The sequence below is a fragment of the Blennius ocellaris genome (assembly GCF_963422515.1).
Source record: "Blennius ocellaris genome assembly, chromosome: 19".
Classification (NCBI taxonomy): Eukaryota; Metazoa; Chordata; class Actinopteri; order Blenniiformes; family Blenniidae; genus Blennius; species Blennius ocellaris.
Window position 1 is genome coordinate 18,120,131 of NC_137668.1, and position 13,643 is coordinate 18,133,773.

General features: G+C 43.3%; 1 protein-coding gene across 1 annotated transcript; it reads right to left on the bottom strand.

The window, feature by feature from the left end:
- Positions 1-2: 2 nt before the first annotated feature.
- LOC308143752 (uncharacterized protein) lies at positions 3-7,916 on the bottom strand. Its single transcript, XM_080514663.1, has 17 exons — positions 7,800-7,916; positions 6,729-6,835; positions 6,452-6,591; positions 6,110-6,270; positions 5,834-5,992; positions 5,287-5,737; positions 4,742-4,828; positions 4,037-4,127; positions 3,549-3,772; positions 3,223-3,465; positions 3,025-3,123; positions 2,632-2,825; positions 2,350-2,524; positions 2,083-2,239; positions 1,826-1,979; positions 1,483-1,594; positions 3-1,392 (listed from the first exon to the last, which is right to left on the bottom strand). The coding sequence occupies exons 1-17, from the start codon at positions 7,818-7,820 to the stop codon at positions 1,223-1,225; spliced, it is 2,745 nt and encodes a 914-aa protein (XP_080370789.1). The 5' UTR covers positions 7,821-7,916; the 3' UTR covers positions 3-1,222.
- Positions 7,917-13,643: the final 5,727 nt, after the last annotated feature.

A 13,643-nucleotide genomic window follows, 5' to 3' on the forward strand; every position in this document is an offset into this window, starting at 1 on the left:
CATTAGGATTTGAGAGAGGTTTATTGTTAATCACCATGAATACAATGCTTGTATCCCAAAAAAATCAAAAGCTTTAGGGAAAATAAACTATTTTACATCTCTGTAAACAAGAAGGAAAACTTTGCTTTGGGTTCTGCCTTATGAGCCCTATGGCTGCATAGATCCTACGTTACATTAGAGCCACCGCACTGTACACAATGCTCACATTTATAGCAGAAAAAAATTGCTGGGCTCTCCACATTCTGGCTTTTCTGGTCGGAACAATAACAAGATGGTTACTTCATGTGAAGACAATGCATCACCAGGATGCAGTTAAAAGACTTGATAAATTAACATCCATGTGGTGATTCCATATGCTATGAACAAATTCAGGAAGCTGTGATCATGTGAAAGACCGAAACAAAATGTTAATCTAAAAGAGGAAACACTGGACATGCAAGTCGGGCTCGAGTGTCACATCCAGTGGCTTTACAACTGTGGTCACTGCATGAGTTCGCACAAAGCACTACAGACAAAGCGAGGAAAGGAAATGACTTTATGGAGTGATTGGGCACAAATTAAGTCCAAGATTCACGTTGAACCTAAAACGTTGGGATTTTGACTACTATTCCAACGATGTGGGACAAAATGCCTGGTAATGTTGAAAGTTTTGAATCTTGAAGTGCAATATCAAGAAAGACTATTCAAATCTGATGAACCTAACATGGCATGAGATCAAGATCTGACATTACATGACAAAATGGCTGGAAGACATTTTTCTAAGTTGCATCCCTCTAGGGGGAAAAAAAAAAAAAGTCAAGCTGCACTTGCCAGATTTGTCTATCCATTACCCGATATGCCTGAATTGTTCATAGAAAATACATGCTGTGTTATACTTTCCCAACTTAAAGTACTTGTCTGCCAGCAGGGTCCAGAAGTGCACGTAAAGCTTTAAGGTCCATCAGATAGATGGGCTGCAGTCTATTGAACTCGTACTATATATATATTTATATATGTGTGTGTGTGTTTATGTGTAAACGTTCATGGAGTAGCTGTCAGATACAACGCTCCCGTTTAAGGTTTCAACCTAGCGTGCATGATTGACAGATTAGTGGCACTAGCTGCTGTTGAAACAGTGCAAATAGGAGTGTTTCAGGTATGTCTCGCCACATGATGCAGGCGGCTGAAAGGGAGGGACAGAGGGAAGTGGGGGGGCGGGGGGGGGTAGCCGTCAGATCTGAGCTCACTCGGCCTCCTCGTCGGAGACGTCCTCGCGGGGGATGGTGCGGGTGTTGCTGGCCCGGATGCTGCCGATGTTTGTGAAAGAGAGGAGGTTCACGATGCCCATCAGACTCACGCCGGTGCCGTCCAGGTTCACCTGGGTCAGGTGCATGTGTTTCAGGAACTTCAGATCTGAGGGGGGAAGAATTTACAATACACCGGGGTGTCCTTCATCCAAGCAAGTGCTATTGTTGACTCTTGTGTGTGGGCGTTGGAACTCACTGCGATCCGTGATCCGGGTGCGGCTGAGGTTAAGTTTAACGAGCTGATTGCAGCGGATCAGACCTCTTGTCACAACCGTGTCTCCCACCTGAGTGCTGGCCAACCCCAGCACCTGCAAACGGCCAAATAGAATCCACACAAAACCCCTTAAATATCACAACTCAAGACCATCTCGGGTTGTTGGTCTTAATCGACTTGTAATGTTGATTTGAATGTTTTGCGGTTAACACAAACAGCCTCTCTGAAAACCTGTAACAAATGTTTGGTATTGCCTAAATTAGGATTGTGCTGTGCAACCAACCAAAAGAAACTAAAGCAAAAAAAAGCTCTTTAATAAGCACACCTGAAGGTGCGGCAGACAGGTGACGAGTTCAGACACCCCCCGGCTGGTGACTGCCGTCCGGTCCAGACACAGGTCCTGGAGCTCCTGTAGCCCCCGTAGAGAAGGAAGTCCTGCATCTGTCACCTGAGTGTTACTGAGCGACAGCTTTTTCAACCTACAGCAAGAGCACACAATACCCCCCTGTCGTTAGTGGGAATCGGGCTGAAACAAGAAGACGTAACGGCCTCGTGAAGTGTGGTGGGGAGTAGGGGGCAGACCTGGTCAGGGTGGAGAGCTGGCTGACTCCCTGGTCTGTAACCTGGGTGTAGTCTGTCAGGTCCAGCTCCAAGAGGAGAGAGAGGCTGGAGAGGAAGGAAATCCCGCTGTCGGTGACACAGTGGCGTCCAGGGAGGGTGAGGTGAGTCAACTTCAGACCTGAAGAATAGAAAGGAAAAACCTCATTGATTCAAAACACCGGGGACATTTCGTCTGATTTGTTATAGCTCAGCTGTAACCGTTTTGTCCTTTACATTTACTGTACATACCTGAGATAATCTGGAGGGTATGATTGCCGTCGAGAACGGGGATTCCTCCCAGGCTGAGAGACGACAGCGCAGGGAGGGTAGCAATGTGCTCCAGGGAGCCCTCTGTCACGCCTGTCCCGTCCAGGTTAAGGGTTTGAAGATTGGACATCTCTGCCAGGGCTGTCACATCTCCAACCTGGTAAAACACCACAGTGAAAAAAGGTGAATACAACATCAATTATTGAGATAATAAAAAAAAAAAAAAAAATGTGAAGGATGTTGTTTTTGGTGGAGCTGAGGTACCTTTGTCTGCTTGATACTGAGAAGCCGCAGCTGTGGCACACAGGCAGGAAGAACCGTCAGCGTGGCCTCGGTCACGGCCGTCTGGTTCAGACTGAGCTGCGAGAGGCAGGACGGAGCTGACCGGAGATACAGCACCATCCCAGTATCTGTCACTTTGGTCTGATCCAGCGAGAGGAAGCACAGGCTTTTCAATCCTGCAATGAAAAGGCAGGGAGGGGGTACACAATGAAAAGGCGGGGAGGGGTGGTACACACAGCTGAGCAAAATGCAGCTCCGGCATTTCTGCACGTAACTTAAACCACACGCTAGGTCTTGTTATGTAATCTAATCCCGCTCTAATAGCAGACTGACCCGAGTCGAAAAGCCTGTTAAAAAAAAAAAAAAAAGGCCCACCTGTGACATGCTGTAAACAGGAGTCTGTCAGTTTGCTACAGGATGCCAGGTTGAGGTACTGAAGCCTGACCAAACTGGATAGGATGGACAAGCCCGAGTCTGTAAAAAAACAAAAACAAACAAAGAAAAATGATTTTCACAATTGCCAAAAAGCTCAGACATTAAAAATCAACACTTAGAAAGTTGCGGACGAAATACCTGTGATGAGCGGCGAGTTCACCAGGCTCAGGTGCTTCAGTGCTGTGAAGGCCCGTAACTGCCGCAGGAGCTCGTTCGTAGAGTAAGGGTAGTTGTTCAGGACAAACTTCTGCATCGGGCAGCCGAAGAAGAGCTCCAGGGTGCGCGGACGCAGCAGCCGCTCGCGAGACATGTGGTTGAGGAGAAGCTCCGCCAGCTCGGCCGTCAGGCCCGCGAGGCTGCTGCTGTACTGCATGCTGGGAGCTGAGAGACGGAATCCCCACCAGTGAGACAATGGGACACGCTTGTAAGGGGGGAAGAGTATCTCAGAACGGGACGTTTCTCACCGGTCATGAGGTGGACAGCTGCTCGTGTGGCCAAGGCACATAGAGACGGCACATTAGGTGTCCTGAAGGGTCTTTTAGGGGGTGATGGTTGTCCCTGGGAGGAACTGGGTTCATCTTGCTGCGCGGCTCTTTGCAGACGCTCGACTGCAGCCAGGCCGGCGGCGACGGGCGCCACGGGACCTCCAGCCTCCTCGGGGTCTGCTGCAGCCACCTCTGGGACTTCTCTACCTCACACACACACACATACAGACTTGACATGGCACCAAACTAAAGTTTTTTTCCCCCCACCTAACATGAGTGTGCCATTTTTATTCGAACAATTGAAAAAGTGACCTAAAAATGTTCATCTTTTCCACATATTCAACAAAAAAACTATTCCTTCTCCTGGAAAAGGGTGGAGAATCAAGGCAGTGATTTAAAAAAATTTTTTTATAAAGATGTAGAGTTACAAAACACTTCTCACATAGAGTTCTGATACTGACACCTACCTGAGTCTATTGCCTTGCTCTGGCCAGTGGTGTCTGGGCTCAAATCCTCCACGAATCCTGTTCTCCAGAAAGAAAGGCAGCTGGGGCATTCCTGCACAAAACACACAGGAGACAACTGTAATCCATGGGTCTGAAAGTATTCACTAACATTTAGAAAAACTTTTTTGTGGGGGGGTAAAAAAAATCCAATCCAAAGTTTTGCCTTCTTTGCACACACCTCGAATCAACATCTTAGCTTCTCAGTGTGTTACTTCTCGAACCAGTTTGGTCTGTGGATCAGCTCTTTTCTCTGGGCTGACATACATTCAGAATACTATATCTCAACCACATGTTAACAAATGTTGAATCTGATTGGCTGACCATCTATAGGCACTTATGAAGCGCAGTATCCGTGACCTCCTTTACTGGGAACCTGACAGAAAAAAGGCCATTCACCTACATATTTCCTAATCCTAATCTACCTTAAATGTGACAACCACTACGAGGGCAGGCGAGTCAAAGGTTCTGGTACGCGACGAACTTATGTAACATACGATGTGAAGTGGACTGAAAACTGTACCCGTGAGCCCACAGTGAGATATTTGTCATGCTTTCTGACAGTGTGTGTGAAAAAAAATAAAGTTTTCCATGGAAAGAGGGAGGAAAAAGGAGCGGATGAACGGGTGAAAACGGAGGTCAAAGGGAGAGATGAAGCGTCCGAGGTACCGTTGAGCACGTCGGCTGGTTGTTCTTCTCGTTCCTCGTCCACCTCGACACCAGCATCCTCCCCGGGTACCATCCTCTGGCCTCGTCCTGTTCAACACATCGCACTGCGTTATTTAGAGAATTTTTTTTTTCTTAATTCATTCAAAAATTAACACTTCATAATGATAGATTGGAAAGTGGAAGGTGGAGAATGCTGTATTATTTTTTTATATAAACTTGAATACATGAGCTTTTGTAAATGCATAAAAACTTGAAGAGATGCATAGTTGGTGGTTTGCAGCAGCTGAAACTGAAAATCTCAAGCTTCTTCAATTATTTACTTGTGAGTTTTCATTCACAGAAAAAAAGAGTTGAACATTTGTTTTGGGTCTGATTACTGAGTGGTCGCTTTGGCGATTTGGCCTAAAAAGAAAATATAACAGCGATTTAAAAAAAAGAAAAATTCAAGTTTCAATTCAGCTGTTTTCTCTCAATGCAAAGTTGATTTGTACATTTCCAGTATTTAAAAGGGTTTTACGTCTGTACAAAGGAAAGAAAACACTCACCCCAGAAGTGAGACGGTCCAGACAATGCCGGAGCCGCTCCAGGTATCCCTGCATAATTCACCGCCTCCTCCCACAGTTGGTTCGGGAGTGGAGGAGGCATTATCTGGCCCAGGTCTCCTTCACCCTCCTGGACGGGGATTTCAGGTGGAGGAGGCACAGCACACGGAGGTGGCTCGACCTGACCTGCCGACGGCAATTCCGCGGGGCTTGGCGGATCCTGAGGCGTCTCCGGGGGAGTGGTCTGAATGCACAGTGCGGCGTTCGGGGTGAGGCCGAGAGAGCGCAGCGAGCAAGCCAGCTCGGCCTCGCCAAAGCGTTTCCGTGGGAAACCCTGCAGGAGGGCGAACGAGGGCAGGGAGGGGTGACGGCCGGTGATGTGCTCCACAACGCTCCGCAGGGGGGCATCGGCTGAGAAGCGCTCGCGCATGGACTCACCGGACGGCAGTCGAATCTAGAAAATAAAAAAAAACCCACAAATGTTACACATTTGTACATGTGTGAAGGTGTGAGGTGATATTATCAGGGGTTTTTGTTGTCCATGGCTAACCATAAGGATGCAGTTGTTGTCCAGATTTGTCTCAACCTTTCCTCCAAGCTTCTGGCCTTCACCACTCGGAGGAGACGTCTCAGAAGCAGCACTCGTCTGGTTCTTCTGCTGCAAGCTCCTCCGATCCTCAGCGATTCGCTTCAACACCAACTCTCGCTCCTGGCAGTGCAAAACACACAAGTTAACTTTCCAAGGTTTCAAATCAGACAGTCAACTTAAAAAAAAAAAGCTTATCTTCCTGGAATCATAACCGGCAGTCTTTCAGGTGCTGCTCACCTGTTTCTTTTGTCGTCTCTCTGCTCGAGCTTCCTTAGCAACACGCTGCCGTTCGTTCTCTTCAAAGTCGCTCTTGTCTTGTTTGATCCGGGACTCAACTGGTGTCGGATCCGGGGACAAGCTGCCCGACTGAGACGGTTTCAGCACCAGGGAAGGATTTGCTGTTGGAATGAAATAAATCACGTAATCGGATCATTTTGCATCTGTTGTGCAGGTTGTTGTCAAATATGTATTTTACAGAAGACATGTCTGTATGTGGCAAACAAAGTAGTTCACGTGATTGGGGAAAGTAAGAAAACAGTTGTTCTAAAGATGGTTTATACAAATAACCTGCAGACTTACCTCTGCTGTCCGCAGGAGACGTACGAGCCTCTGACGTGTTTGCCGTCTCTTTGGGAGGGTTGAAAGCAGAAAAGGCCGTCTCAGCTGGCTGTGACGGCTGCTTGACCAGCTTGTGTCGGGGATACTGACCCTGTACGAGCCTATCAAAGTAGAACATGAGCAATTTACTGAAACGGGTAAAACAATTGCATGCACTGACATGCAAAATACCACGAGACTTGAAATAAACTCAATGACAATGAATTGGACAGAAGAGAAAAGTAAACTGTAAACTCACCACTCAGCTGCCTCTGGCACGGAAAAATGCCCAGCCTGCATCGCTGCCTGAATCTGCTCCTCTGTGAAACCCATCTCACTGAGGATGAGGAATAACTCCCCGATAGTCTGGAGAACAACAACACCCGCAGGTCACAGTGTAGCTCGAAAGACATGCAAACAAAGCCTGGCAGGTCATTCCCATATCACTGAGAACACAAGCAGACAACTTCTAGTGACACACAGTTTGACTGTGTAATAATTTCTTCCTCTCTGTTGACATCTATTACAACTTATTATGCTTTCAATAATAGTGTAACTGCATTTCTTTTTCTATTTGTGTTGATACCAAATAAAAATAAAAAATGGGAGTGAAAGGCATTCAGAAATCAAACACAGTAACCAATATTTGTCTATCCGGTGCATCAGTCTGGATAAAGTTATCACATGCACACAATCACATGCAAACTCATTAAGAGGCAGTGAAACACAAACACTGAAAATGTCCAAAAAACAAACTTGTGGGATTTCATTTCCCTAAATTTATCTTGATTTTTACGACACATTAACGATTAACGATTACTCAATATAACCCCATCACACATTACCACATTATTGATTAATCCAGCTGATGTTTTGATTTTTTTTTTTTTTTATGTTTACTCGTGTGAAGCACAGCTGCGACTTGTCAGAAGCCAAGTGAATAAATGAGGACATCTGCTGCGGTATTTTGACGTATTCTTCTGGATTTTATATAAACTGCCAGTTCAAATTGCAATTGTGTCGTTATGAGATTTTTTTTTAACCTGAATTAATTTCTCATCTGCATCTCGACGCATTTGTTTATTCAATTCCATTCATAGCCAAACTCCCTAAAAAACATGTTAAAATCGCAGTAGTTATTTGGCTCCTTTCACTATAAACGCACCGAATGAAGACTCTACAGCAGATAAAGAGCAGCCGGGAGCTAATGCTGCTAATGCTAATGTTATCACAGTCAGGATTGTCAACCAACGGCGTTAGCATATGCAGCTAACGCGGAGCTAACGTCGAGGCTCCAGGTAAAGACCCTGAATGAAGGAGTTGAGCTTACCGGAGAGGCGGCAGAGCTCATGCTCGCTACTTTACGGTCGCCGTGCGGGAGGAGGGGAAAAAAACGAAGGGAAACCAGCAAGAAATTCTGCAACTTTGTTGACTTCCTGCTGGTGTGTTGTCAGCAGCCTGCTAACGCTAGCTGCAGTGACTGGCTGACTGACCCCTCCTCCTCCTCCCCCTGCAGGCTGCTCGTGCTCACATAAACAACACGGCGGCCTATCGGCGGTGCAACAACCAGGACGACCAGATTCCCTGCAGAGTGCAAATCCAGCTCCGTGACTCCTCAATCCTCAGCGGCCTTATCGATAAGTGTGGTCAAACACAAGACTGCAACTGCATGACTATGCTCCGACATGCACCCCGAGCAGGAGCTTGTGCGACTGTATTTGACCGACTTTTCGCAAAAAACAAAACCAAAACTATGAACCCGAATTGCATGAAAGCTCCAGGGATGATTTGTCATCATCCAATGGTCAATCGATTACATTTTGGGATGATAACAGTTAACCATTTCGAATAAATCCTCAAAAACTGGGGGATGCACTTCGTGGATCACCTCCTGGTCTCCTTTGAACCTCATAGTTCTAAACTAAATATATCTGTTGTATATTTTTAAGTACCATAAATGCAACTGTTAAGGCCTTGTTAAAATTTTAACTCACTTCTGCCAGCCAGTACATCTGACTGGTGCCTTCAGTCTGAGTCATGACATGATGCTTGAACAAGGTCATCAATAAATCCCAGAATAAGGGTGGTTTTGGTCAGATTAAATTTTTTTGCATTTCTTTCGTTGATATGTTAAGTTAAAAACGAGTCTCAAATGAGTCGTCACTGACATCCTTTGGATTAAATTTTGAAGTTGAAAGCATTTCAAAAGTTAAACTATAGTTTTGTTTCCCTCAAATAACTTTTTATTTTTTTTTTAAACTGGCTCTCATGAGACGTCCTCCATTTCATTGAACAAATGAATTAGGGTTCCTCTGACAAGCCGGGTTTTGTTCACAAACCTTATGTATGACACCCCTGCTTAAGATTCTACTCTTACTAGTATTTATTATAAAATGTAGCATTTTGAATGACAGGTCTTCTTGCAGTGGCACAAGGTCACCGGTAGAGGTCAGCCGTGCTTTATTTATGTCGAAGAGTGATTAACACGTGACAAAACGTTATTTTCTATAAATATTAAAATATATATTTATAATTTCATTTTGCGTGAAACTGATGGGTTTTGAAAATATTGCTAGGGATGTAGTTTGTGTGAAGACCATCTACCTACACTGATGAAGATGACAGATTCAGATACATTTTCATAGTTACTGCTTTACTGGAGGACTGTGGCTTCATCTAGTGACATAGTTGGGATTCCCCTACTTTAATGTTTGATATTGCTAAACATAGTTATTATCTCAAAATTCAATCGAAAGAAATAATAATTTTAAAAGAAAAAAAATGTGCATTAATCTGTGGCTATTGTGATGCACCCAAACAAAGAAAAAAGTTTTGAAAAAGTGTATGGAGCTGTTGAAGGAGATATAACACTCTAAGCAACAGAGTTGCGTTGGCAAACATGCCATTAAATAAGTAATTGCAGGAAAGGCAGGTGACAAAATAAAAGATAAAAATGCTATTAAGTGAGATAACATCTTCATAAAAATTCCGCTGACTAATAGTGGTCACAAGCAGAAGCATAAAAGAGAGAGAACATATCAGAATAGCTATATAAACCATGTAAATTCTTCCATTTGTTACATTTTTGACAATTATATAAAGGATTAAGTGTATATTTTATAAACATTTATTGGATTCCCTTGTGCTGTTTAAATGCACAATCAAGAATAGGATGAAAACAAATTGGATGAAGATTTTTTTTTCTTTTTTCTACTTAATGGTCTTGTAATACAGTTGCTTTATTGCACCATGGGTTGCACTTGACTCACATTGTTTGCTAATCTTGCACAAATGGTTGTGGAGTGTGTGCCACAATAACATTTTATTGCAGTTTTTTTTTTTCTTACAAGATTTGTTTTCAGCCAATGAAGTCTCACTGGGATCAAAGATCTCTTTTTCACTAGAGGTCTGAGTCATAAGCCACAACACAGCAGAAATTTTGCAAAAGTAACAGAGGAGGAGATTAAAAATCATATATAATCACATGGAAGTTCAAATTCAAATGGGCTTATGTAAAAGGACAAAGTTGTATTGCTCAATGTGCAACAAACCAGACTGCGTGAGTTACTATAATGAGGGAAATTCAAACTGAAACCTTGGAATCCACAGAATACTACCTGAAAGGAAACACTGGGAGAGCAGTAACAAGCAGAAGGGACCCAATATTCATACTAACTGACTTAATGAGGGAAAACAAGTGCAGGTGTAGTTGCAGGTGATGGTCAGGTGAGAAAATTTGAGCTGCGGGAAGATCTAGAGACCAATAGCTGAGATGGGAACAATAACATAAAAACACATTTGTTTGGTGTGGATGAAGTTTGTAAAATTTTGCATACTGGCACTCATATCAAACTTTTTAGGAAACAAACATTCATCACAAAAAAATGACTTGATATCACTTTAAAAAACAGAACAAGTTGAATATTTCAAAGAGAAACATGTATATTAAGCAATTATTCCATTAATAAATACCTCTCCTAGTGCAAAACACAGGGAAATCAGTGGCATTATGATCAGGCCTTGTTTTATGTCCACTCCTCTTACTGAAACACTGATAGTCAGAAATTGTAGTAACTTTTATTGACAAATTCTAGCCAATGCACTTCCTTATAAGTTCAACATCTTACAGCAACATCCTCTCGGTTAGATTGGAGTGTCTGGTGGGTCATGTTTGGCCCATGGGCAATGTGTTTGACACACTAAGAAATAAAAAAGCAAATAATTGTCAGTTGATATTTTTTGTTTTCATATTTGTTTTCTTTTTAATTACAAATGATGTGACGGTTGGTGAAAATTAAAAAAAGAAAAGGTTTTTTTTGGTGATGTGTATATTTTTCCATTTATGAGAGAAGTCATGCGCATCATAACGGTACGACACCATCAGGCCTCAGAAATATGGTTCATCTTTTACGCATGCGCAGAAACTTCTGCGTGCAGACAGCGGCAACAAGCTGCCGGAACTATCTGCGGAAACATCACATTTCAATTCAGAATATAGGCCGAGAAAACGTTTGTGAATAAGTGGACTGTCTTTCGTGCATTTTTCGAATACTATAGTATATTATAATAACCAAAAACATTTCCTAAAAAGTCACAAGTAAGGATTTGCTGTGCTAAATGTGCTGATATTGGGTGACATAGTCTTATTCTGAACTTTTTCACAGGATGTTGCAATCATTTTAATGGCGCATGCTTGATGCCGGCTGCTGCGAGTCATTCGCTGAGAGTTTTGAGTCGAGTACCAGGCACCGGTGAGTAAATAAGCCCTAATTTGTGTGTGACTGCCAGCCTCACACGGGTTCGTGTGTATGAAAAGCGTCTGTCGCTTTGAAGCGGCGTCGTTTTGAAGGTGACCGGCGGCTCCTGACTGCTGACTCCCCCCAAGGAGGAGGCACGGCGGCGGCAGCGGCGGCGGCGGAGGAGTCCACGCACACACACACACATACACACACAAGCCACTGCCGCACACGCATGCAAGTGTCCGCCGCCGCTGCCACCGGATGACCCCGCTTTGTTCCTCCGCTTTTTAACAATGTGGTTTTTAAAATAAGACAAAACCCGTGGAAACTGTCTATTTTTTTTTTTGTTAAACGACTTATTGTGTGAACAGTTGTATTTAATTGAGGAGCGATGTTGTTGGAAGTTAGTTGGCAGGTTCTCCTCCTGACAGCAGCCACCGAGCTCCTGTTGATCCACGTCTCATGTTTTATTTTATTTATTTATTTTTTTCATTTCCTCTAATCTGGCCGTTTCCTCCCGAGGACTCTTTATTCCCAGACAGTGTAGACAGAGCTGGAGGGGGGGTGCGGTCACGTTTACTCATCCATTCATCATTCATTCGTCGCTGGCCACGATACAAGAGCGGCATTGAGACTTTTGTTCCTCGGGTCATTGGGTGACATAGTTGCACAGATCTGTGTGTAAGTTCATTAGTTCAAGAAGTGCAAGACCTGCACTTTCTCTCAGCCAGCACGTGGGAAGTGACACCCAAGCTTGTTATGTTTACTTCCTAATGGTTTTTAGAGTTTTGTTCCATCTCAGATGGATGATTTGTTTTTATCTCATATATATATATATATGTGTGTGTGTGTGTAAAGCTCCACTGCACTGGGCAAATCTGCATTTTAATTTTCTATTAAGAGGCTGTATGGTGGTGTAGTGGTTAGCTCTCTCTCGACTCACATTGCAAAGTCCCTGGTTCAGGTCTAGATGCAGAGGCATTTCTATGTGTGTGGGAGGGGAGTGTTCTTCCTCTGGTTCCCTCTGAAATCCAAAAATCAGTTAGTGAGTGACATACAGTGTGTTTTACTGAGTGGTTCAAATGTTTTCTTGTTAAAACCCACGGAGGAGATGGAGGAGGACCTTTCATTCTAGTTTTATGATTCAAATTGGAAAAAGAGACGGAGAGAAAAAACCCCCACAAGACTTTAGTTTTACCTACCCTTTATTCAAATCCAGGTTTAGGCCCTTGACTGTGGAATTTGCATGTTCTCCCTGTGTTTGGGGATTTGTTTCTTCCATTTGCAGACCAAAACATGGTTTTGAGTTTGATTGGTGGCTCTGGATAGACAGTAGGTGTGAATATGAGTGTGTGTGTGTGTGTGTGTGTGAGACTGTCTGGTGTGCATTTCCTTCGTCCACAGTCAGCTGTTATCACCTCCAGCGCCCCATGATCCTAAATTAGAATAAGCGATACGTATGCTCGATGTATTTTATTTTAAAGCTAGTATCGGCCCGTGATGACAGTTTGCCAGAATTAATTTTGGGATATTGGAACCTTGTTGAAAAGAGAATGACAATCTTCATTTAAAAAATTTTTTTAATGAACAGTGAGAAATGGAAGGATGTCGCATTGGAAGGTGGCAGAGCATTTGTTTCATTTAAGCCATTTATGTTTCTCTCCGTCACATTGCGTCTTCATGTTATTCTTGCTTAAAAAAAGGCAGCTTCAATTCCTAAACTTATACATGTTGATGCTTTCTTGCAGTAAAACTGTAGGTAATAACAGAATGGATAAACTTTTTTATTTGCGCCCAAATGTTGGTGATCCATAGGCAACATTACTGTACTTGTATACATGAGAGAATACAAGAAATCAATTTTTTTTTTCTTTCTTCTTTAAATGACAAATGTTGTAATATCCTGTAAAAACCCAAAGCAGCGGATGTCAATTGCTGTTTTTCTTTACTTTTAAAAAAAAATCTAATCTGGCCTTCCCACATTGCAGTTAGCAAACACAAATAGGTGTCATTTGTCAAGATATAGCCAGTGCGTTGCAATTAAATTTCTTTTTAAGTGTAATGCAGTGGATGCACTCGACCGGGGCGAAAAGCCGTGATCATGCGGCGTGGAGCTTTTTTCGTCACATGATACCATCATTGCTGCCTTAAGTACAGCTAATTACTGCACTGGAGACGTGGGTAATTTTATCGGTTCCAGCGGTGAATTTCCTGCAATGATCAAATCAAATGACCTGCTATAAAATGGACTGCGAGTGTAATTTAGAGGATGACTAAAAACAGAGGCGGACTGCTCTCCCGCTCGCAAGGCCTCGTAGTGAAATATTGGAAACGCGAGTGAAAAGATTCTCCTGTCTGTCATTTCTAAAATGTGCTTCAAATTGATAATAAATAGAGATTATTTGAAGCCTAGACCCTATTTGAAAGTCCCCTCC